Source organism: Argopecten irradians, chromosome 4 (assembly GCF_041381155.1).
Source record: "Argopecten irradians isolate NY chromosome 4, Ai_NY, whole genome shotgun sequence".
Taxonomy (NCBI): domain Eukaryota; kingdom Metazoa; phylum Mollusca; class Bivalvia; order Pectinida; family Pectinidae; genus Argopecten; species Argopecten irradians.
In genome coordinates, this window is record NC_091137.1 from 48,533,570 (window position 1) to 48,559,949 (window position 26,380).

Here is a 26,380-nt window from a genome sequence, read left to right on the forward strand (position 1 = left end):
CGAAAGTCATATTTTGCTAATTTTGCGATTTGTTCAGAAAATCAATAACTTTCATTTTAAGATTGGGCGCAAGGTCTCCGCCCTTCTTTTCGATGATATGATGAATTCTGTCTTTAAAATTCCTCACCACCTCACAATTCTGTTATTCTACTTCCTGGAATGGACTGCATACATGGGTGACATTTTCATAACATTTCATTTACTTTAAGTAGGGGATTTTCCAACAGCATTGTAGAGTTCAATATATTCAGCCTGAATCTTCATGGTGCTAGAAAGTCACCAAAATGGGACATCATCGATGATGTCATCATTTCTATTATGACGTAATCACACAAAATTATGATATAATATGTACATTTGTACCCAATTAAGTTAAATTTTGGATACTCCAGCTTACCAAATCATTTTGAATTTCCATAAGAAGTTCAGTATTGTGAAAGTTATTACCTATCAAAGTTGGGACATACTCATTGTTACTAGGAGAAACTAATATAGGCAATGCCTGTTGTTTAATCATTTTTCGTTATTCGAAATAAAATTTGTCGAAATGAAATGCTTATCATTATTTCTTAGAATTTCCAAATTATAAAGGATAACAATAATAATTTTGTTCTAAAAGCTTTTGTATGTTATTTTAATGAATGTAGAGAATATTCCACTGGACCCAATATACGATTGCACACGTTAAAACATTTTACAGTTTACCTCCAAAGCCAAATTTGCATTGCCATGAAGCAGCAAATTAAGGTTTATTTTCAGATTTTGCTAATTAATTTCGCTATTTGGATTGTTTAATTTGTATTAGATATCTAAGACAAATGGATATGTTAATTGTAATAATGTTATAGGATACGACTGTTCAAGTTGGCTAACTTTCAAATCTTGCATATTAAAGGGACAATCCAGTCTAAGAGAACATTTAAATTTGTATATATATCAGATAAAACAAGTTCTAATGGAAATTAGATCAGTCAGTTTAACTGTGATATGCCTGAAACGCATATGGTGGTGACACGTGTGTGAAATATTCAAACTTGCTCGCTGTCCGCCATTACACACTGTGGTTGAACTTCTTGTATGCCGAACCCTGTCCCTTGCTCGTAAAGTAATGCAACTTTTGGCTAGAACATCTCAAATCGCTCTCACAGTAGTGTGTTTACCTTATTAGGTGAATTGTCTTGCCTAAAAATCATTTTATCACCTTCTCAGTGGTTATGTAGTTCATTTGTTTAACGTGCGTGACTTTGGAATTTGAAAATTGTCATCTTACAATTCACGCGCTTTATACCTGGTGCAGTACTTTGCATCAATTTTGAACTTGACTCTTTACGAATTTACTTCAAAGTTGTGCAATGCAATTACGATACGACATAACTTATTTTTTATTAGTATGTATTCAATAGCTCTTTGCTGAATCGGACAGGTGAATTTACAGGTCCCTGTTTTTTTCCTAATAATCACAATCTGCATTTCAAATAAACAGCTTTCCATAAAATTTAGGTGCAGTAAAACCGGAACTGGGTGAATGAATTTGACTCTGTGTACAATATAGATGTGAAAATGTGAGCAATGGTTTAATATCTATATATCTATGATTATACAATGAATAATTGTACAATTCATTAAATTGGCATAATATATTAATAAATGAACAAGGACATGTTGCAGAAATACAATAAATATTTATTAGCATCTTTGTATGACCTCGTAAATAAAGAGATAATTACAGAAGTCACAATGTTTTACATCATCTATACCGTAGGAATACATAATGAAACCATCCTGTTCAGACTCACCTCCTCTACAAGGGATTCTCAAACACTCTCCTTACAAATATAAACTCGAACTATTACCGTATTCGACCGAATAAGCGCCCCAACCGTATAAGTGTCTTTTTCAGGCCTCAATTTCGCTTACAATGACAAAATAGAGATTGAAACTGAAATCCGAAAAGATTTCTCGGTTCAATTTCTTTTGCAAATAAATTAATGGCTTACATACTGTGCAATAATTTTGTAAAATGTTAGATCAAATTTGGTCTTATTAAGCGCTCTTTCATTTTTTTAAGATTCAATCGCCCTTATCGCATATAAGGACGAATGCAGTATAACATATACGTATACATATATTAAATCATATTGCACACAAAGTCACAAACTCTTTGCTGATTAGTCCGGATTCAGGTTGTCCTGACACAGAAGTGCCTCTACAATGTCCTCTGGCTGACACAGTTGTGTACTCCCTACAATCACCTGAAAGAAGAAATAATATTTATCATCATATTCAAAGTAATCGGTCTCTATTAGCATTATTATTTTAGCAAAAGGAGATAAAATATTGTTTCCTCTAAACGACGACATTATAAAACCTTCAAATAAAGAGAAGATTATATTAATTCTTACGCTAGTAGTTATTTTTTATGAATTTCAAAAATGACATTGCAAAAGTTACAAGTTTTGTCTTACCCAAATCCTAATTACAAGTGTAATACAATCGTCACTCCATATAAGACGATACATTCTACTGTATATATCATAATCATCTTCTAACATTTTACAATCACAATGAGCTAGTTTAATTTAGATCATCACTGTGACTATTTTCGCCATTCTACAAAATCTATTGGAAGCCATGTACCTGTGTGGAAGCCATGTACCTGTGTATCGTTGTTGTGAGAAGCCACGGTGTCCCTGATCAGTTTGGTCTCGGTAGCTGTCACACCTCCAACCACAAACACAACCAAAACATTGTTGTCACTCGGCTTTGGCTTCGCAACGGTCCGGAACAGACTGGAAATTTAAAAGTTTAAATTCAACCTCTTCATGCATATTTTCATAATCTTTATATCAAAGAATTAAATCATTATCATTTATAATCATCTAATTGTAAGTCAAAAGAAGATGCCTTAAGTTACTTTGAGGAGTGAATATTATTGTATTTGATAATTTGAAAAAATGTATATATCAAGATTATGTTTCCAAATTAAATATTTGCACTCTATGAGAAATAATTCAATGTAAAACAATATTCCTATACATGTAATATGGAACGCGAAATCTAGCTGATTTTAGAAAATGTGTTTAGTCAAGTAGTCTTACCCAAATCCTGATTTTAACAGATCTGTAAATCCACTTGATATATATCCTATATCTTGAATGTCTCCTTTACTATTGTCAAATGCCAAATCCATCAGCTGTTTTAAGAATGGTTTACCTTTAGCAGGACTGAGAGTTGTGCTAGGATCTACCACAGAGCTAAAGAAAAGAACATATTAATACTAGGTGAACTGATTAACACATCGTACACTATAAGCATATTCTACAATGATGTTTTCATCAATAATAAAACTGGATTAAAAATAATTAACCTGACTTGATGTTGAGATCAGAATGGAGTGAACAGGACAGGATAGATGTAATGGTATAGGAGGGACATAATATACCTTCCCAGTTCATAGTCACAACATGAAGATAAGTCGATGCGGTGAGGTATAAAATGAACTATGAAATGACATTATATAAATCATGAAATTACCGTTTTTGTCTGAGAGTTTGAAATCAGTCATTAAGGAAAATGATGTATTTTTAAAACAAACATACCTCAAATGTTTCAAATTTTGTCTAGCTGAGCTCATTGCATTTAGCTTATCAAACATATCGTCTATAATAGCAGACACTATTTCCTCGGTGACAGGATCTCCCACTGACAAAGGAAAGTATATTTTATATAAATATGTAGCTAATTCTTGTTTTCTGCATGACAGGAGATACATTTACAATGGCTTCAAATTTACATATTATATGAGATATTTCAGTCGACAATTCATATTCATATGACATTGTTCATTAACATTTACTAAATGAACAGTCGGGCAAGGATGGCTAAAGTCGGTAAAAATGGTGTGAATGTATCCAATATAATTTCTTATGAAATGGAAAAATAAAATCTCTCGTCAAAATCTGTCTGCGTACGAAGAAATTAATTTAAAGTATGGAAATTCTAAAACGTCCTCCCGGCTCACTATGTCCGTGGTTACATTTCCACGCAGCCTCGCTTTCAATGCTTTCAACTTTTCTTTACTTTAATGGTCAGAACTGGGAAAGTAAGCAGAACTTGACCGTCGTATTAATATGTGAGAACTTTTGGAAGGCCAATGAACGCATTTAGACTGGTTTTCTTTGCCCGACTATTCACTTTAACAATTACTAAATGAATATTTTCAACACATTAATATGACTGTACATGTACAATATATATTCATATCAATAAATAATAATATCTATTGTTTTGGTAAAAAAATATTTATATATTAAATTGCACATATTTTAAGAAGATATAAAATAAACCAGGTACATGTAAATGATTAATCATGTTCTTCTTAGTTTTCTTTTAATTTCCATGGTTTGAAAACATTCATAATGACTTTCTATGCCGCAATTGTAAGCTTAAAAGTTCAGAGGCCTGAACATATTTCACAATCATAGCAACATGTAGTCCCTTGGCTGCATTCATTTCAACATGATCACAATGTTTATATTACATATTAAATAAATCATTCTAAGCTAATAAACAAAACATCACTTACCTAACATCTTTGTAATTTTTGGAAGATAATTCTTTCCTTGCACGATTTTCTGCACCAATATTTTCTATTAGATTAAAAAGAACAAGAATATTGATAAGTCAAAATCAAAATCAGAAATTAAGAGATTAATGTGATGTAGGTTTTCGTAATTTTTCATATTTTGACCTCAAAACATTTTTTAAAACCTGTTACTTTATATACTGCCTTTTTCATTTCTTTAATCATTCCCCAATTGTTGTATTTCTAATACTATTTTGAATACAAAATGTATGCTTGACACTATGTATGTATAATTGTGTATTTATAATAATTTTTTATGTTAAAAAATAGGTTTTGCCAATAACTAATTACAAATGTAATTCCCTCCCCTGAGAAAAATCTGAAACCCCAGGGCCATATAATTCACGATTTAGATTGGATTTATGCATTTGACAGAAAATGTGTGCAAAATTTCATTGAATTTGCTTCAGCAGTTTTGGAGAAATAGTAAAAATAGAAATAAAATTGTTAACAGACTAACGTTAATGATGGACGACGCATGGCGACAGACAAAAGACGTTCATATTAGGTCTATAATTACCTTGATGGTATCCTCCTCCTCGCTGTATCTAACGTCCACCCCTAACAGGGAGTAAACATACACAATCTGTGTAAGGACACTATCCAGGGTCTGACACCTGTTTACAACAAACAAATCTTTATCTGACCATTGTTACATATAGCAGTATTTCAAAGTTTTTCTATTTTTATTATTATAGCCACATAAAACTATAAAGTAATACTAAATGCTCCTTAGAAATATAAATCCTTTGTATCACAATAAGTTCCATAAAAGTTTTTGACTTCTTTAAAAATCTGTTGGCTTTTAATATCATCTTGATATAAAGTGCCTTATACACAACTATATATTAGTCTCTTGAACTATAATATAAGAATATTACAGATCAAAGAAATAATACCATAGTACAATAAAACAATGTTATAGTGAACCTTTAGGGATCAACAAATGCACTTCTCCATAAACATAGCTTATTATAGACATGTATTACAGATACCTTAAAGAAACGTAGATAGGGAATGGTAGTTATTGCATTACAATTACATATTTGTTCTAAGCATTTTCTTTATAAACATCTTTTACTGTATACCGGATCCACACATGTGACGTACATTTCCTCCAGGGGTTTGTCCTGAGAAGCCTCCATATTCCTCAGCAGAACAGATAATGGTCCCTGTCCCTCCTCACTCCCAACACTCTGTAGCATTAACTTCTCCGACGATCCCAATAACTCATACTCTTTATTTTGAGAACTCTTCAGACACTGACAGGTTGCCATGGCAACTTGAACAGTTTCTAAGTGATTTGAGATTGCTTTATAGTTTCCTCTGCAAGAAAAAGAATATAAAAATACATTCTGGTTAACAATTCATTTAAAATGTATTGAAGTTAATACAAAAATGAATTGAAAATGAATAATATTCTAACTGAAATTTATCTTTTTAAGTTCAAATGGATATATACATGTAGGCCTACACATCTTAAAGAGAAATACATTTGTATCCTAGCAAATCAAACTAGCATTATATAAATGTAAGTTGGACATTAATATCATCTAAAAGTGCTATCAATATTAAATTACATTTTAATATCATGATACATTATTATTTAATACTTGTACTTGATCCTTACTTAAATAGCTTTAATGTATTATCAAGCTGTTCTGCTGTGACACGGCCAGGTTTGCCTGATAATTTGACGGGTAGTTTTTCTGTTGAGGCAGCTTCAACAATTGACCTATTGACCTCCATGAGTCCCTCCTGTAAGTGTAACACAGGTACAGTAAGTTATAGCCATACTCTCGAAAACATGTCATAGGAAAGAAGACAGTAGAGTTATGTTTTCTAAATTAAGACAAAAGCAAGTCAATGGATCACAATTCTATTGTCTTTCTGTCTTGTAAATAATCATGTGATTGTAAGTTTCACTTTTGTCTTATTTTTGAGCTAGAAATGACTGAGAGAATTCAATCAAAACAGCAAGCATATACATAGTGTTGATACATAGTGAAAAAATAGTGTCCTTAGCAACCACCTATGTATAAAGACCACCTGCTTAATAAGACCAATTTGAATTTCAAGATCCCAAAATGACCATTTCAACACAATTCAACATAAAGACCATTTTCTTCTGTCCCTTAGATGGTCGTTATAGACAGTTTGCTTTACCCACAGTCACATGACAAATTTGCATACTTACCTTTACTTTAGATTTTAGAAGTGGTAGAAGATGTGACTGAGTTGTCTGCCCTTTACTGCCTGCAAGACTCCCAGGTGCTATAATTTCCTTAGATTCACTACAACAATAGGAACAGATATACATGGTAACAGCAGATCTAAAATAAGTTATGCATACTGTTCGAGATTCATTTTGTATTTTGTGCATAACTACACATAAAAAAATTAAAATACTATTAAGTAAACCATACAAATACAAGTATTTCTCTATATCTAATAGTTATGTATACTTATAAAACTTAAGACCATGCACAATTTCAGAGCTGAAGGAAGACTATCTTATTGTGCCCTACCAATGAAGGCTCCAATTCATGATCTGTGGCACCATATCATATATGTTGCATTTTTTTTTATCAAAACTGATTTAGATAAATTAGTTTCAAATAGTTATACAGTGACACATGTACTCTTAAACTAAATTTTTTTAGAAATCTTCATATTAAGTAAAGTCCAGTTAAATGGGAGAAAATACAAACTAATCTTAATCAAATTTATCAATTGAATCAAACCTACCTGTTGACCCTACACAAAGGTGTCATGTCCACTTTAATATCATTGTGATGTCCAGATAAACGAGGTAAGGTGCTGGTCAGTTTGTCCATCAACACCTCAGACTGGTGCTGACATGGTGTCATTAAGTCCATGTGACGGTCAACCAACAACAAGGAAACCTTAGATTGTGCTGACTGAAATAAGTAATATTATAACTCCTATTTAATGTGAAAACATCAAACTCTTGCTAAAAGTTTTTTATTTTTATTTTTTATTTTCTCAGTCACTGCAAAGATTGATTTTAAGCCTAGTGGTGCTATACCTGCCTTTTGATGTTCTACTGCGCATGGTTGACTTTACTACTTAACGCAATTTTTGGAGAAAGATATTTGTTTGCCAAATAGCAAAGATAAAATTCATACATAACTGTAGGGAAAATCGAAAATTGGCTACATATAACATATCTATGTAAGTCTTTGAGCATATCTATGAAAAGGTTTGTCCTCAAAATAATAGCATCTAACACTTCACCTGAGTATGAAAAATATTGTATGGATCATTACATGTTTTGTTAACCAATTTTCACAATACCTTGCGTCTCAGTTTCGCTGGAGGATAACTAGCTAACTCTGTTGCCAAAATTTTACTGGTCTGACCAACAAAAAAGCAATCTTCCTGGACGTTAAGCTCGCCTAGCATGCTATCTATACTGCCAACCAGCATCTACAAACAATAAAGGCAGAAATTTCCACAATAAATTGTGATTTCACACAAACAAGCATCAAGAATTTGTCTGACACTGAATTGTACACATTAATAAATCCTACATTGATATCAATCTTAAATAATATGTAATAATTTCAATTCATCCCAAGATTAATGATAATTGTTAGATTGCAAGCTGGATCATCAAGAAATTTCTATTTGCATCATTATGGCTTTTTTTTTTTAAATTGTTCGTCTATTTAATAAAAATTATCTGTTTTCCATTATTTACATTAAAAAAGTATTAATATTGAAGATAGAAGTTGAACATACCTTGTACATAATTTGCAAAGACTTCGGCAGGTTAGCAGCTTCAACATCTTTTAAACTGGAAAAGTTCTTGTTATCTCCCTTTATAAGAATCAAAATGGAAATTAAATAATTTATATCAACAGTTTATTTAATAACCCTCACACATACGGGTGAGTTTTAATCAATTTGTATCCATGAGGTATTGCAATTATTCAAATAAATGCCTAAGATAATGATTTTTTTCCAGCGAGGATGCATTTAATAGAAAACAAACTTTCAGAGTCTGAAGCTTGTGAGGGTATTGGATGGCAGGCTTTTATTTCAATAGACAATTTAATTGCTGCAGTGTTTTGGAAACTGAGTCTTAATTGATACAAATTTAAACTGTACAGTATTTCTTTATAATCTGGATATTTCACATTCCAAAGTGTTTAAACTAAATGATGTGACAAATTCAGTTGAAAGTGGAAAATTATTGACATAGAAAACAGCTGGTGGGAACATCTATTTGAGATTGGGTGTATATTGGAATTCATTCAACAAAACTATCATTTATGAATAAATCTTTTCTTTCATACATGTTATTTTTCAAATAATTAGAAAACAGTACATAAGAACCAATTAAGTCCTGTAACAAGGACTGTTTACAGGCTATCAAAACAATAAAAATAAATATTAGTGAGACTTACCCTAGCAGACTTGTACTGAAGTGAGAGACGAGGAAGGTCTGAGGACATTAGCGGAAACAATCTGCTGAAAGATGGAGTTACAAAGAGGCCGGGACTCAGGCAGGTGGCAAACAGGGGCATGTGACATACTTCAGCTGTATAGTTCTAAAAAGTAAAACATGTGGCAGACTTCAGCTGTATAGTTCTAAAAAGTAAAGCATCTCCCTGATTTAAAGAGTACATCTTAAATGTTTTTTTTACACAGGTACTGCATGTATTTAACCCAATAAGTGCCTGGCCATGTCGCTAAAAGTGCCCCTCCCCTTTTTGAGGCCTCATTTCAATGGCCCAGGCATCAGACCAAAACTATCAAAACTGTACAGGTTTGCAATAATTTCATCTTATTAAGCACCTTTTCATTTTTTTCATTTTCTAAATGCCCTGGGCGCTTATTGGGTTGAATATGGTAATTGCATTACTGTAACATATAGGCTAGGAGTTGAGTGGGTGACAAACAGGGATATTTAACATAGTTCTGCTGTATAGTTCTAAAATGTAAAGCATCTCCCTGATCTAAAGAGTACATTAGTCTTGTAATGTAGGATGTACTCTTTATTACGATTGTATATATAGACTAACATATGTGTATATTTATAGGTAATTGTTATTAATGTAACATGTAGACTGAGAGTTAGGCAGGTAGCAAACAATGGCATGTTACATTTGATATTTACTCCAAATTCTCCTATAAAGTCAAATATATCCATGGTCTACAGATCCTAAAGTTTTATAATGGCCGACCGGCTCTGGTCGATATAATATTGCTTTCACATACATGTACATGTACAAGCACTGAAAGCAGTTTATATCTCTATTTACATTGTAACAGAGTAATCTGCCCTTACCGCTAGGTATTGAATATGATGTCAGGTGTGATTGCAAGCATAACATTATACTTTTCAGAGAAATGATGTGAGTTTTGCTCACAAAATAAATATGTTACAATGGATACTTATCCACAAGGGAGGTAACTCTATAATATGCAGATATTGTATTATATCATAGCATATTGCAGGGTTACTTCCCTTAGAGGTATATCCATTTTAACCATTGCTAATTGCAGAAGGGATTATCTAACAACCATCACCATACCATGTTTCCCATCCACTCAAGCATGCTCTCTTCAAATCGTTCAAAAATCACGTTTTCATCTCCATCAAAAGACCCAGTGCGGCTAAACATGTGGACAGAAGGACTCATAGTAGTAATGACAACAGCATACTGAAGCTTGCTGGCTTCAATGATGTTCTGAATTACTCGACTGGTCGCCTCTTGTAGTATAGAGCTCACAATAAATAGGGCTTTCTTCTGTGTAGGATCTACACTCTGCAATTTGAAAAAAAAACAACTTTAATTAGAGTTTTATATAACCATGATTATAGATAAAATTGCTAACTTTCTAAAGCTATATCCATGTATATGTATACCACTACCAGTCTATTGTAGGGCTAATAAATTAAGATAAATGATATATATCTTTTTTTAGTTTGTTTTTGTTTAAAATAAACAAACAACAAATGCAAAATCTTTATAACACTTTTGTCATTTCATGAGGGCAATTATGTCAATCTTAAAATATTTTTAATTCTTCTAGTTGCTGACAAATCAAGGTACGTGGTACATTAGTAAATACCAGGTATATACCATATATATACTAGCTGTATTCCCATTATTTAACAAATTGAATAAACTTACACAATTACATGGCAATGCAAATCATTATATATCAGTTTTACATCTTAGACAGATCAATGACATAAACTTGGGTGTAGATTTTCTTTATAAAGGGTAAATAAATTCTGCACCTCAAACGATGAGAATTCCTTGACATTGACAGCTCCAGCATCCAACAGAAGCCCCAAACCTCCATTCCAATGAAGGTTCTCAGCAACAGCATTATCAGCAAATACTACAGCCCTGTTCACTTTCTGACAGATTTTCTGCCACAATGACAGGGTACTTTGGTGTACGGATTTCATCCTGACAACTAAAACTGAAAAAAATAAAGATGTGTGTAACCCTGGTAAATACTAGCCGCAATATATCGCTCGGCTAGAGAGAACTTTATGTAGGGACTCGGAAATGATGCTTCATGATACCTACAAAGGAATCGTTGTGACCCCTGGGAACTCAAGGAGTTCCTGGAGGGGAGTATGTAACCCTGGTAAATACTAGCCGCAATATATCGCTCTGCTAGAGAGAACTTCTCTTTAGCTCGATCGGTTGAGCGTGAGACTAGTAATCCAGAGGTCCCGAGTTCGATCCCTGGCAGAGGCAGGTATTAAATTTATTGTAAATCCTGTACCCTGTCCCCTCCAGGAAACAACTCGTCCTCAAGTTTCCAGGGGTCACAACGATTCCTTTGCAGGTATCGTAAAGCATCATTCCCGAGTCCCTACATGGGCGCCAATGTTGTAACAGGAGAGGAGAAAAAATCGAAACCGGGACCCTCTGAACACTAGCCGAGTGCTCTACCGACTGAGCTACCTGGTCACCGATGATCGACCCAGTCCGATCCCGCTACACTTCTCCCACCTTTCTTGAAGTCTTGGCCCTCGAAGACATACGAGACCCTTCCAAACACCACCACCGTGGGTTATTTAGTTGGGCGCCATTTGTCATCAGTGTGTGGTTTTCATAAGACAGACCCGTTTATTGGTTTACATGAAATCAGGAAAATTCAGCTAACTTTCTTTAGGGGTAGGGGCCGAATTGCAGCCCCCTCCCCAACCCCCAATGTGATGTGCTGATTACCTGCAATTAACAGCAATGTAATGTCATGTATGTACATTGTATCTAACTGTCTAATGTAATGTATCGAAGAACAACTATATTGTATTGTCAAATTTTATTACTGAACCACGGGTACTTAGCTCGCTGACAAAAAAAAAATATATAAGTATATATATATTTTTTGTCAGCGAGCTAAGTACCTGTGACTGAACAATTGAATTGTCCAATCCAATGCAACCGGTCATACTTTAGGATCAATACCTCGTTTGACATACGTACCATGGTGTTATAATATCCTATATTGCAGCTGTGCTGAAACGAAGATCTGTCTGCTACACATTTAACCGGAAGTAGGTTAACGTGTTAACTTTTTCCGGAATACTTCGGACTTTATGATGATGCTTCAACCAAAGGTTTAGAAATGCTCAGAATGATATATTGGAACTCTTCAGAGATTCAAGGTGCTCGCTTTTGAGAATCCGCGGAAACTTCAAAGGGAAATTAGGTCTATTGTTTTAAGAAGAATAGATCTGTCATTATAATTAGATGCAAATAAGCGGACAATAACATCTTTTAGAGCTGAACATCAAAATATGAATTAATTTTTATATGATTGCATCGTTTGCAGTCTAGCATAATAATTCTAATGATTTGTCAACGTGCAGTAGGCCTATGGCCTGATTTATCAACGTGTGTGTTATCACTGGTAATATATAGTCAAAAGTTTATTGTGAAGGTTTGGCCTGTTATCGTGACGGTAAATATGACTGGCAGATAACTCTAAGCATTTGTTATCATCATTGTCGAGGTGCACTACGGATCTTTCCGGAAATCTCTAGTTTTAATTATGGGCTGGCGTAAACACCTTACTGTACTTTCTGTAGCTGTCTTTGTTTATTTTATGTACACAAATTTCAAGGAGAGACCTTTACCACCTGTTGTTGAAGGCAACTTCCACCCGGATTTCAGAGAGGTTGCTAATGTGTTCAGGTAATATATATTTATCTGTATCTGTATCTGCATCTGTTACGCCGCTATATCCCAAGACTGCGGCGGGTAAGAGAGAGCACAGGAGGTGGTTAGTAGCGCGTTTCGAGTGCTGATCTGAATGCCTCGATACTGCTGCAATGAACTACGCTATTTTCCAGGTGGTTCCAATCTAATATAGTTCTAGTGAAGAATGAGTTTTTGTATTGGTCAGTCTTTGGCGATTTAACTCTGAAGCCTCTGTCGTTGTTACATATAGATCTGTGAACGATTTTGATGGAATTAAAGTCACATAGGTTCTTAGCAGTAATTTGTCTTCCCTGTTTTTTTTGGTATAAGGTAATCTGATGGAGTTATAGCTTGTATTATGAACGGGAAATTTATAAATCATTGTGTCTAATATATAGATTTATTATGTAGTGAAGCTTGTAGATAATGCAATAATCTGATATCTAAATATACAATATCAATTTTACATTACCATGCATATACATTTACATGTCAAAATATATGGAGAATTACATAATTCATTATCCAAAAAGATAAATATATTGCTAATAAAATGCATTTTTAAAGACCGTTGGATTTCATCAAAGACCACATCATGTTTCATACACCATCCTTAACTTAATATCAAACACCAAACTATGGCCAGTTGCCAAACTCCCGCAGAGTTAAAATAGGAAATGAAAAATGAAATGTATGTTAAAGTTTGTCAAAGAAAATGTTGTATACTGCATTGACGGCATAGGCTTGGGTATAGGAGAATGAGAAATGTTGGAAGCAGATAAGAGATCATCCTTTTACCAGCAAATATAAAATTATATGAAATATTTACAATTGATGGCTAGCCAGATATTATTCCATGCTATGTGCCTAATCCAAAACACTGATAAATCATACGTAATACTCTGCCACTGCACATCGTATAATTGAGTTTCACTTCGCATTTAGTCCATACTTTATAATTCAAATGATTATGATTCAAATGATTCATCTGATAGCTGGCACTAACCCCTCCACGACCCTGTATAGATATACGAGTCTGTTGTGTCGACGTCTGACCTCTAATTTACATGTACATATAATTATACATGTATGTCAAGTACATTGTACATGTACATATATACTGTACATAGGCCTATATAGTATCATGTATGTATTGCCACACCACATGTGATCATGACTACAGGCACAGGAGTTTGACGTTCTGTCAATAATAGTAGACATATATAAAAATAATACCCCTATGTGTTTTTATATAGTATATAGGGGTATTTTTTTATATATGTAAAATTATTGACAGAACGTCAAACACCTGTGCTACAGGCCAGGTGATTTTTGCATGTACAACTACAAATGTACATGGTGACTTCATTTACAACTAGGCCTATATATATAGAACATGCACCTGCAGAAACATATACATAGAGATTGGCAACTCCACCATTATTACAATCGGCAGATGTACCTCGATCTGTATATATGTGATTAGGGGTTTTTAGATAAACTCTTAAATACAATGTAGTTAAATACAACAGAATCACTTTGGTATATTATGAAAGTTCAGTGTTTTTCAGACAGTTGTTTGAGTACAATTTTGGATAGAAAAAATAATAGTCTAACTTGTATATTAATAAAACAAAATGTACTTCCGGTTTTGAATGCCTGATTTTCGAAAAACTATGTAAAATTACTGATTTTCATGCTTTCAAAAATCATATTAAATAACACAAATCGGGAAAACTGGTCATATCAAACCATGATATAATGTTTAAACTTTGTTTTGATGCAAAGATATCATGTTTAAATTATACTTAAAAGTAGTTAGCCAAGGCTAGGGAAAATGCCTATAAACTGGAGGTCCCGCTGCCTGTCAACAAAGACAAAGAAGCTAGGAGTTTCCAATCTCTATATGTTTTTGCATGCACATACAAAATACTGTAGTACATGTACATGTATACGTAGCTACAGACATGAGTGTAGATTACTCCATTTTAAGGCATTATGAATATGAAGCTGTATACAGCTGAATGATGTCCTACTATAAAATGTAGAAATATTTCTACTTTAACAATATAGGATTATAAGTGTTGTAATAAGTATCAACACTCATTTTAAGGTAGAAAATAATAGATTTTGAGAATTTCAAGATGCCCAATGTGCCAAATCAATGACCAGGTTAAAGGCTCAATGTCAGGGTCGGCATTGCAATATGATGTTAAATTTAAGTAAATCACCATATAGTGCACAATAACTGTAACCCTTTACCCTCTACTTCCTACCATGCATGTATCCTCTACCCTGTACCCTAGTGTACCCCAACCGTCTCTGTACCACTTAATTGTTCTGCCCTGTATATGTATATGCCTTGCACTCTCTACCCCTACGCTGTACCAGATTCTGTTTACTTGCATGGTCATGCAGTTCAGGTATAGTCCAATATGTTTCCCTGCCTTGCAGGTAGTGCATAAGAATATGTACCTGCTGTTCCTACATGATCATAAAAGGCGACTAAATTTAGTATCTTATATATTTTCTTTCTTCTTAACTAACTTTTTGAGTGCTCGCCCCTGTGAGGAAAGGTCTTGATATTAAACTCCTTAAACTTAAACTCCTGCTTAGCACTCGGCAAATGAAGGAACTGGAATGACTAGTTCTCATGTAGTTCTCATGTTGTCAGTGTAATGTGACCCCGTGCATATGGGGTGTGTTGCTTGGTGTATTTGGTGGCATATGCTTCAGTGATATAGCACTGAAAAAAAGGCCACATTACATGTACAGATTTCTCATTAAAACTGTATTGTTATAAATCCTGTTAATAATATTGTTTATGCCTCTACTAATGAAGTTGTAAATGATTGATAATTTGTAGAAAGCTGGTAGAGGATGGGACTGAGAAGGGAGCATCATTTGCGGTGTACTACCGTGGTAAACCTGTGGTGGACATGTGGGGTGGCTACGTGGACCTGGAGTCCGAGCAGCGCTGGAGAAATGACACCATAACACTTGTCTTCTCCTGTACCAAAGGAGTAGCGGCCATCGTAGCAGCTACGCTTGCTGATAGGTTTGGAGACAACTCTTAATTTCAAACATTTCCTTTAAAGTATAATAGACTTGGAGTCACTGGGTCTAAATTATTGATCAAATGTTGTAGTGCAATCAGTAGAGCATCTACATGTAGCTAGTAGGGTGAACTCCGGTCTGCATGAGGTTGAGAAACCTACCAAAGAAAGCATACTCTTGAAAAAATATAGCTTGGACTTGCATGGGCATCTGCCTATATATAATAAGTCTTTCAAATAGACTTTACATAAGACTCTTATTTTATGTTTCAGGGGACATCTTGACTATCAGAAACTTGTTTCTCATTATTGGCCTGGATTTGGTAAAAATGGAAAAGAGAATATCACTGTTGAGATGTTACTTAGTCATCAGGTAATTATCCGATCGTAGTTATAAATTTCATTATAAAGAAAAAAAATATATGTCATATTATATAACAAGTACCTTTATATTGCCAATATGTTACTTTTGAAATACCAAACTGAAGATTATCTGTCCATAAGTCTCACCTTCCTGAAATTTTGACATCATATTTTGATGTGTTTTTAATGACGTCACAATCAACAGAAGATGAATCCATACTTCACCCACATCTTTTTGGCATCTTGAAATCCCTGTATTGATTTGGAACATTAAAATTATTAAATAAATAACTTCGCCTTGCATAGTACAAGTTTCATTTAGAGGCAATGGTGATCAGGTGGTGTAGTGGTTAAGCCACTCATTTTTACCAAGCTAGCTGAGGTTTGATGGATCAGGGGTCACCTGACTGACCCCATGGTTTTTTCTGCGGGCAGTTACCTTCCACTCAAAGAACTCATACATGCTTTGATATTTAGTCCATCAAAAATGATTTATATCAAGTAATAAGTGCAATCAATATGAAATGAATAAAATCTGTTTTACTGTAATATAGATTTTGTACTATTATATGAATGAACTCATTTTCCTTCAAAATTGTTTAAGGCAGGCCTTTTAACAACTAATGAAACGGTCCCTCTACACTGGCTAGATACTGATCCAGAGAGATTGGAGACATTCCTGGAAAATCAAGTACCGACAATTGAACCAGGTATGGAATTATCCGATAATCTGACGAAGTATGAGGGGCGTATATGTATATTTAAAATATCATATAAGAATAACATTTAACATTCACTAAAAGGAGATATTTCATTACCTATGTTTTTGTATCAATTATTTTGTATACCCCCAGCAAAAAAGTTGTACATGTACCCCTCCTAACAAAGTACTAATGTTGGAATGATGAGGTTGTCCATCTGTAGACATCACGATTGAATATCAAATCCTCCTAAACTACAGCAGGGATTTCAACGAATCTTGGTGGGAATAATTCTTATAATGCAGTGTAGATGTGCATAACATATATCGGAGTAAGGTACGTCCAAGGTTTGGAACATTGTACCTCAAATGTTTTTAGAGTTATTCCCCTTTGTCGAAAAACTGTCTTCCAACTTCTCTTTCTAAACTACTAGAGAAATTTCAACGGAACTTGGTGGCAATAATCCCGATACAGTGTAGATGTGTGTAATATATCAAAGCAAGATACATCCAACTTTTCAGAGTGTGTAAGGGTATACGTTGGCCTTCTGGACGACAATTCTAGGTGGTTCAATTTGCATGTAAAACTGCCGAATGATTATCAGAAAATTCCTTTATAGGTTCAGGTATTGCCTACCATGCTATCACCTATGGGCTGTACGTTGACCGTCTGCTACCCAAGATTGACCCAAAGGGCCGGTCAGTGAAACAAATGTTTGAGGAGGATATTGCCAGTCAATTTGGTAAGTTTACAATCCAATCATCGTTACAGTAATGTCTATAAATGGGTTAATGTTTATTCATGCTATGTGGTCTTGACTAGAACTTTTAAACATAGTTTAAAGTTTAAATAGACATACATAATGTAATTTTTTGTAAAAGGTGATCTCTGCATTATTCAGAATAACTGCAATATTGATTTAACATTTCAACGACTTGAACCTGTTTTAAATTAATAAATTTATCACAAGTCAAAATCAAAAGCATTCTTAATCTCTAAGATATTGAATATTGCCCACTGATTTAGTATATAGTATGAACGATGTCAGTGATTTATGTAACTTATTATTCTTGGGTCATTCATACCAGGTATACATGTAATTGTAAGCTCTAAGTATGGTTTTATTTTGTTCCAGATATTGACTTTTCAATTGGATTAAAGAAATCAGAAGATTATCGATTTGCCCCGTTTACATCTCTTGACGTAAATAACTTGATACTCAAGTTCATTTTCATGCCTTCTTATTGGGATGTGTTGTTGACGATTATGTGGCCCAACTCTCTTGCTCTAACCGGCACTACTGCCATCAAGGAAACCCAAAAGGTAGGCAATATTGATAGCCATTTGAATATTTAACTGGAAAACATCGCCATTAATAGAAGAAGTAGGTTGATCATAAAATACTTTCTGCTCAATAGGTATTACTACAATTTGATGTATATCCTCCTTCCTTTCCCCTTACAATCGTTCTTACTTGTTGGTATCTGTACCGTTTTCAAAGCTTTCCCATTTGTGTTTCTGTTGAATCATAGGGCAAGCCAAATTTATTTTTTATCACAGATATTCAACAAATTAGTGAAAGAATAAGTTTAATGAAATTTATTTAACTTGTAACTATATTTGCCAAACAGATTGCGATGTTCAGGAATCCTGAGGTTCGACAGGTTCCTCTTGTGTCTTCCATGGGCCATGGTAATGCGCGATCACTGGCCAAACTTTATGGAATTCTTGCAAATGGTGGACAGGCTGATGGAAAAAGTATGATGTCACAAGAAATGATCCAGATCTTGAATAAGCCAGTCGTTTCTAAGAAGAGTCTTGACTTACATAGACCATCTACTTTTGGTCTTGGGGTCATGTTCACTGATAATCAACAGGTATGGAATTCATGGTTTACTGAATTCATTACCTTGATAAACAAACCCTTTCTGTCTCGCCAAACTTTGATGTAGAGTAGAGTTTTCTTAATGATTTGTAATTGATATGTTGACGTTCATGAAAACCATCAATTAAAATATAATAAAATCAAATATTTATTTCGATTATAAAATTATTTATTCATTTGATATGCAGGTATGAACTTAAGCAGTAATTCCAAAATATGTGTGAAACATCTACATGTTATGGTATTCACAGGACTGTCAGATTACTCCTATAAGCATTTGACAATGATTCCAATTACAATGACTTAATTACAGAAAATAAACACAAAAACAACCTTGAACCGTAGACAGTTTCATTTCAAAGTGTCAGAATAAGCACACAACTAAATGTGTATTAAACATAAATGTTATTCATTTTGAGGATTAAAAGTATCAAATTCAGAATTCAACGTAAATATTGGCAAGTGAAAATATAGCATAGTGATACACGTTTAAAATGTAAAGTGAATGAATTAATGGTAACAGCTTAGTGATTTTCATTCCACGCCACGGTTCCTAAAAGATGCTACACTACTTAACTTCTGCATTGTCTTTTCAGGGTGATAAGGTGTTTGGCCATTCCGGTTATGGTGGACAGATGTCCAATGCTGACTTGAAACACCAGCTGGGTCTAGCTTACATCACAAATCATCTATCACAGTACTCCTTTGGGGACGATCCAAAATACCTTGCTTTACAAAGCGCCACTTACAAATGTCTTCAAAAACATTCCAAAAGATATTCAAATTAAATCATACAATTTTACTCTCTTTTGTTTAGCTTTTCCTTTTTCTTTGATATTACCTTTAAAAACTTCATCGATCTAACCGTATGTTATAAATTAATAACATAGTGGAAACATTGCTACATGAACCTTACATTGTAATACACGTACTTCGTAATATCTGCCATGGCCACAAAATTAAAGGGGACTCAATATACACTTCTTTGTTTTCACTTTAAGGTTTAAAATTTATCGCCAGTAAATCAGCCAATCGGAAAGTGGTCTGGCAAAAATAGTGATAAGCGTTTATAATGAACAACCTTAGTCAAACGAATGGATAAATTTCATATTTATTAATTATTGAGCAGACTCATTACTACTTATAAGATATAGCAATGTATTTGCTTGTATTAGACCTTCGTACAACCCTAGTAACAAACGATCTTGTTTTGCTATATTAGAAGTAGAGGTGTTTTTCTGGCTTATATTGTGGAGCAAAATAAGACGAGTTACACAACGCAATTAATCGCTCGTGTTTCTTGGTTTAAAGACTAATTGCATGCAGTTTGGTTATTTAGGATTGCTTTTCTGTATAACCGTGTCCCAGTCTGGCCAGAATGTCTCCTTCATTCGATCACAGTAATCACAAAGGTTTGGATATTCTGTAAAAGAGCAATCATACTATCAGGGTTTGTCTGCATTTAAATGTATTGTTTTTAATCTTCGCTCATTTTTAATTAAATATGCCAAATTTGTAATACAAAATGTCCTTTTTTGTGATCTACATCGATTTTAGACCGTAAAGGTGAGATTATTTTTGTTCTAAAGGGCCTGCTTAAAGTATGTAACATTACCGAAATGTATTTTTAAAAAGTACATTTTTTTAGCATATTACAGATATTTTATTTAGGGAATTGGATTTTTAAGAATATAGGAATAACAAACAAACACTGCGATGGAGAAAATCAAATCTCTAATGATATATTGTGTTTATGAACAAAACCTACCCTTAATGACGGACTTCCCAAACCCTCCAAATGATGCCCATCTAATTTCTGCCAGAATTCCGAATATGGCACAGTCAAATTTGCACGCTTTATCGCCAAACAAAAATGGCTTTGATCCTGAATAAACAAAAACGAATTATATTCCATTGAGGTAGCAATTAAACAAAGAATGTTTATTGAATATGAAATTATGTTGGATTTGCATTCGATCAAAGTCTTGCGTGGCCATTGACAATTTAATTCGTCACTTTACCGACTATTATATCAAACTCTATAATTAACACTTAGTGGTAGATTGACTATAATTGTTTTTGTGGCAGCCATGTGACTGTATTAGGAAGGAAAGTGCAAGCAAATCATTTTGTTTTGTTATAAATCTCTTGGATGACCGCTAAATACAAGGTTGACTGTATTGGAAGGATAGTGTCTCTAACGTGGCCGCTAAATTGTTTGACTGTATTGGAAAGGCGATTGATAGCAAATAATATTAAATCTCTTGGTATATATTTTTAAACCGTTCTAGTTATATAAGACAGTGACTTCTGGTACCGCGTGTGCAATTGGAATCTGTACATGGCGGATGTACAGACTCCACACCCGACAAGGAAAACAATAGTGCGAGAGTACACTCGCACTAAAAACTGATTGTCAGTATTCTACTGCACCGTACTTACCTAGATAGTAAGACAATGACTTGAGATCTTCTGACATAATATGACGGATTTCGTCAGGCGAATATCGCCCTATACCGTGTGTGTACAACGTCTTCCGTACACTGCGCTTGAAAATCGTCCTGTAATAAATCATAATATATAGAGGTGAAATAGACTTGCTTATTTGTTCTGTATTTTATCTATGAAAAATACCAGAGCATCATAATGACAATACAAAAAGGAAAGTGTGCTTTTTCCAAGCATGAATGACGGCACCACATAATGAACGAATGGCTACTTTTTCTTTTACATTTTTTAAACAGATCAATTGAAGAAAATGTATACGGAAGGGTGAATCTTGTGCATTCAAATAAATTTAAGTCGCAGGATGCTGGAATCATTGAAAATAACTTACGTCATCAGTGACGGCATACCGAAAGAATTCCATCCTTCACAGGTTTCATCAAACACCCATCGATCTATTACGACACACCTAGGCAATCAAAACCCGAAAAAAATCAATCCGAAGAAAATGGTATTTTACCAAAAGTATATGCATAATGCACACAGATGCGTAAAAGTACAGAAGTTATTGGGCCAACCAATTATGACAACATTAAGAAAAGGTTGAATGAAGTCAAAAGACTGAGGTTTTCCCCCATTAATCGATAACACCTAGGCTACAACACAAATGCTTTATATAATAATTGTTTATGTTGAAAACTTAATTCCGTTACTGAAATTCCGTCCATAAAATATCAACGTATATCAATATAATGAACATATTTTTATTAAAAAATTAAACAATAACATTAGTTGAAAATATTGAATCGGAATGGACCCACCAGTATGTATTTTCCTCCGCCATTTTCTGGAAGGCCCTGCCGATTCCAATCTGCTCCGGTGTGAGCCCTTTATTCAGGTCGAAATTTTTCTCTTTGCTCAGAAACTCTAGGATAAACTCACTGTCCGGTATCTCCTCTCCATTGTACTCTAAAAACGGAATCTTCTGGGTTTGCTTTGCTCTTCTAAACAAACTATGCTCCACCTTCGGAATTAAATCGCAATTTAAGTCTTACCTTTGTGACTTTGACGTAGTGAAATGTTAACTAATTTAAATGAAAAGACACGACCCTAAATCATCTTTGTGTTATTGTTGGGACAGTTTGATGAGTTGCGATTAGATCTAATATTGAAGATATTCTAGAATAAAAATTACGTACTGCAATGAAATAGCCGGTGTCAGTTGCACAAATACATCCATTGATGTTAGAATAGGTAGGATCTAAAAACTTCTAGGGCAAGATAGCAGTCCACGTTTGTATATGATGTGATAAAAAAGAGACATACATGTAGCTGGTTTTAACAATCAAGATGATTTATGTTTTATCTCAATACTATTTGTCGAATGGCTTCATTGGCTTATTATTTTAATTTTTTTGTCAAATTTGACTGAATACTTGCCTCGTAAGGAATGCTCTCCATCCGAAAGAACGTCTCTAATTTGATAGCAAAGGGTGAAAGGCTGGGGACAGTCAGACCTCGCCCCATCTGGTGGATAACTATGGTGTTCGTAGGGTAAACTTTGCTGTTCGAAAAAATATATGTACTAAAATGTGATACATGTGTATACACATTGCCCCAATCCACGATTTATATGACAACATCGTAAAACATCATTATGCATCGCTATATTAAGATACAAGCTTCGTCATATTTAACTTTTTTCGTGGTATTAAATCATCCGGACTTGCTAAAGCAAGAAAACAATGTTGTTATCGCAAGTTTAAACAGGAGTAATATAAAGTTATATGTGCAATCACTAAGCGAAATGTTACTTTTTCATCGGTAAACTATTGAAAACCATTAGATTTGATTAAATAAACTGTGTGAACCGACAAGCTATCGTCGGTGACCCGAGGTAATTGCACTACACTACGCTACGCAGTGAAAAGTATAGCGTAGTGTAGTGCAATCAACCGTGGGTCATCGACGATACCGACTAACATGTTTATGCCATATAAACATTAGCTACAACACAGGATTTATGTACTGTAAAATTCTTTTTCTTATGCCTTTTGCATGTTTAGATAGAAACATACATCATAAATCACTTAACAATCAGTAAAAACACTAAAAACGTGAAATGAAATTGTAGACCTTAACTTCATGGTCTGATTGTATGTACTCGTTTTTAGCTTGCAACATCGACGTTGTTTACTACCTACTTCACCTGTAGTAAATAAAGTATACACTATATCCTCTTCTATACGCTATGTCTTATTAGACTGTATCGTAATACGAAAGTGAGAGGAACCCGGCCTTGCGAACTAGCGATCAAGGATACTTATATATTATTTACTATTGTCGCATCACATTTATCCATACCTTTTGGAGTGACGTCCCTTGAGAACCCTCCATACAGCTGCCAGCACCGCCCCTGTCAGGACTGTTCCCCCCACAGCCCGGACACCTACAGGGAGGTCTGCTATCACATCCGTTACCTTTGTCAGCGCCATGTTGAAAAGGTCACAAACTAGAACGCTCGCCGTGTGTCAAATAACATCGATGTGCACACAGAGAAAAGTAACGATTTGTTTTTTCGTTATAACATTTTTGTAATTTTTTTATTTTTTTTCAAATTTTGTAACACATTCGACATGACAATCAAAATACTTTTATTCTTCACATACACACTCATATACACCTTATACTATCAAATAAACACATCTAGAGAGACGAAAACAAAAACAACAGAAAAGAAAAACAAAGAGAAAGGAAAGAAAGAGAGACAGAGAGATGGTATTTAGAGTGGCACGTACAGTAAGCGAAGATCGAAGAAATAGGAAAATATATCGGCAAAAAAATCTAAATATAAAAAAATGTACACATCTATAATTATTATATTGTGAATATTTCAGGGTGAGGAGTAAGAATAAAAAGTTAAAGTTTAGCTATTTTTCCCAATTTTTCAAGTCTTTCTCAAATTTAATTTTTGCTCTTTCTCATGGGCTGTAAGCTATATGTTATATATGTTAATGCTATATGTTTCTGAGTATTATAATAATCTTGTAAAGAGTTGACAAGACCATTGGTACTGAGAGACTTATGGAGACATCTCATTCTATAAAAATACTGTTTCATAACTAGCAGAGTAACGGTATTCTGATCTGTGTGTTATTTCCCTTCGATCCACTCCGTCATTTCTGACAAAATGAAACGGAACGACTTGACTGTGATGTATCAGCATGACAAGAAAAGGGTGTAGATAAATTGATTAGCAAAGGCGGCCTCAAAGAAATCCTTAAACTAGTACAATAATTATGATGAACAATTAGAATCAACATATTTTATAAACCAGACATATATGATTTGTTGATTCCAGTTTGTGAAGTCAGTAGGTCATTATTATCTATTGTATCGGGGAGATTTAACACCATATTAACCGACTCAAATGTTCTTTGTTTTTATATTAGAGTTTTTTAACGTTAATAACCTCATATTGATATAATTAATATTTCTTTGTTTTCGTTCTAAACCGACTTTCTGATTGGCAAATTCTTTTTTGCATACTACTATGGAAAAAAAGTCAGAGAATGGCGCCAAACTCTGACGTTATCGTGACATCACAATAGAGCCGTTGACGTTGCGTATTGATTCGGAAAAAAATATCCCTTTGGGGAATCAATTGACTCGTATGTGTAAATGTATTTTATTTTAACAAGTAGTCTAGAAAGTTAGATATTAAAGATGCTCCACCGCTGACAAATGCTATTTTTTTCACTATCAAAGACAGGATCAGACGATTTAGCATTTTTCTTCAGTTACAAAAGTTACTTACTTTACACCATTACCACCTTTGAAAAGTTTGAGCTTCTAATTTTACTTCAAGTTAAAAATATGAAAAATAATTAATTGCATCCCGAAAAAATTCCTGGGCACTATATCTATATGGAATGAAGTACTGATTGCGCATGCATCAAAGGAAAATAAATTATTTATTTTTATTTTTTCTGTTAATTAGACATATATATACACGATAAGACATCAATTATTGTTAAATTGATGAATATCATTTATGGTCTGTCGGCGGTGGAGCATCTTTAACATTGATGTCACTATTTTTTAATTTCATCGGGTTATGAAATAAATTTTGTTTGCAAACTTTTATGAGAATCTGCTACGCGGATTCACACCGTTTACAAACAAAATTAGTTTCAAATCCCGATGATTAAAAAATTGTGACATCAATGCTTAAATGGATGTTAATTACAAAAAAGAACGATTGCCTTTAGACGGGACTCACATTGACTACGTAATGTTGGTGACCACAGGCGTGCTAACAGTACATGTACATATCAGTACAGATTTAATTTATGCCACTACTTTTCACTAACATAAAAATCACAAAAACCACAATAAATTGTAAATTTACCTAGTATGTACATTTGTATATTATCATCTAATATAATATCAATAAATCATAAATAAGATAGGTGACCATTCGTTATATGTCATATTTGATAGTTGTTACTTCTGGACGGTGTTCGCTTAATATAAGTCAAGTTTATCAACATTCATTGGCATGCATGTTTAGGGATGCTGCCGTATGATTAAGTTTAGCTTCTCTAAGAATTTTACATTTTCCGGCTTATCACCCTCACATATTAAACACTGATGCGTATTTACCAAAGATTTTAAGATAATATACCAATCGAAGACTTTTACGGACAAACCAAGCATATGATACCATAAAGATTTAGTTTGTTTTCCAGTTTTACGGCCCATCAGCAACTAAGGTCATTTAGGGCTAAACTACAAATCTTGTAATGGATCCAAATATATAATAATAGCGTCTAAATGATCTGGTTAAAACATCGGCGAATGAAGACTGATTAGTGCAAATACTGTATTTAATGGAATCGGTATAACTCGGAAAAATACACAGGCATAATGTCTTCAGGTCAATTTCAGGTCAAATTGTCCTGAAGATATATTACAAAGAGTCAATTACAAATGTCTACAACAACATTCCAAAAGATATTTAAATGAAATCATACAACTGTACTCTCTTTTGCTCAGCTTATCCTTTTCCTTTGACATATACC

The 26,380-nt window shown here is 33.9% G+C and overlaps 3 protein-coding genes across 3 annotated transcripts; 1 reads left to right on the plus strand and 2 right to left on the minus strand.

The window, feature by feature from the left end:
* Nucleotides 1-1,662: 1,662 nt before the first annotated feature.
* Nucleotides 1,663-12,262, minus strand: LOC138321879 (sec1 family domain-containing protein 2-like). Its single transcript, XM_069265885.1, has 16 exons — nt 12,130-12,262; nt 10,923-11,110; nt 10,210-10,443; nt 9,079-9,222; nt 8,411-8,488; nt 7,964-8,095; nt 7,394-7,566; nt 6,843-6,939; nt 6,276-6,403; nt 5,756-5,971; nt 5,166-5,262; nt 4,586-4,649; nt 3,600-3,702; nt 3,099-3,254; nt 2,657-2,789; nt 1,663-2,252 (listed from the first exon to the last, which is right to left on the minus strand). The coding sequence occupies exons 2-16, from the start codon at nt 11,094-11,096 to the stop codon at nt 2,169-2,171; spliced, it is 2,013 nt and encodes a 670-aa protein (XP_069121986.1). The 5' UTR covers nt 11,097-11,110; nt 12,130-12,262; the 3' UTR covers nt 1,663-2,168.
* Nucleotides 12,263-12,328: 66 nt separating this feature from the next.
* LOC138321880 (beta-lactamase domain-containing protein 2-like) lies at nt 12,329-19,653 on the plus strand. The gene is made up of 8 exons (XM_069265886.1): nt 12,329-12,840; nt 15,713-15,904; nt 16,176-16,275; nt 16,870-16,975; nt 17,586-17,708; nt 18,102-18,289; nt 18,598-18,843; nt 19,448-19,653. The coding sequence occupies exons 1-8, from the start codon at nt 12,698-12,700 to the stop codon at nt 19,637-19,639; spliced, it is 1,290 nt and encodes a 429-aa protein (XP_069121987.1). The 5' UTR covers nt 12,329-12,697; the 3' UTR covers nt 19,640-19,653.
* Nucleotides 18,999-25,021, minus strand: LOC138321881 (failed axon connections homolog). Its single transcript, XM_069265887.1, has 7 exons — nt 23,661-25,021; nt 22,737-22,860; nt 22,118-22,320; nt 21,688-21,765; nt 21,294-21,412; nt 20,620-20,736; nt 18,999-20,274 (listed from the first exon to the last, which is right to left on the minus strand). Exons 1-7 carry the CDS (start codon nt 23,789-23,791, stop codon nt 20,183-20,185), a joined length of 864 nt encoding a protein of 287 aa, XP_069121988.1. The 5' UTR covers nt 23,792-25,021; the 3' UTR covers nt 18,999-20,182.
* Between the last annotated feature and the right edge of the window lie 1,359 nt (nt 25,022-26,380).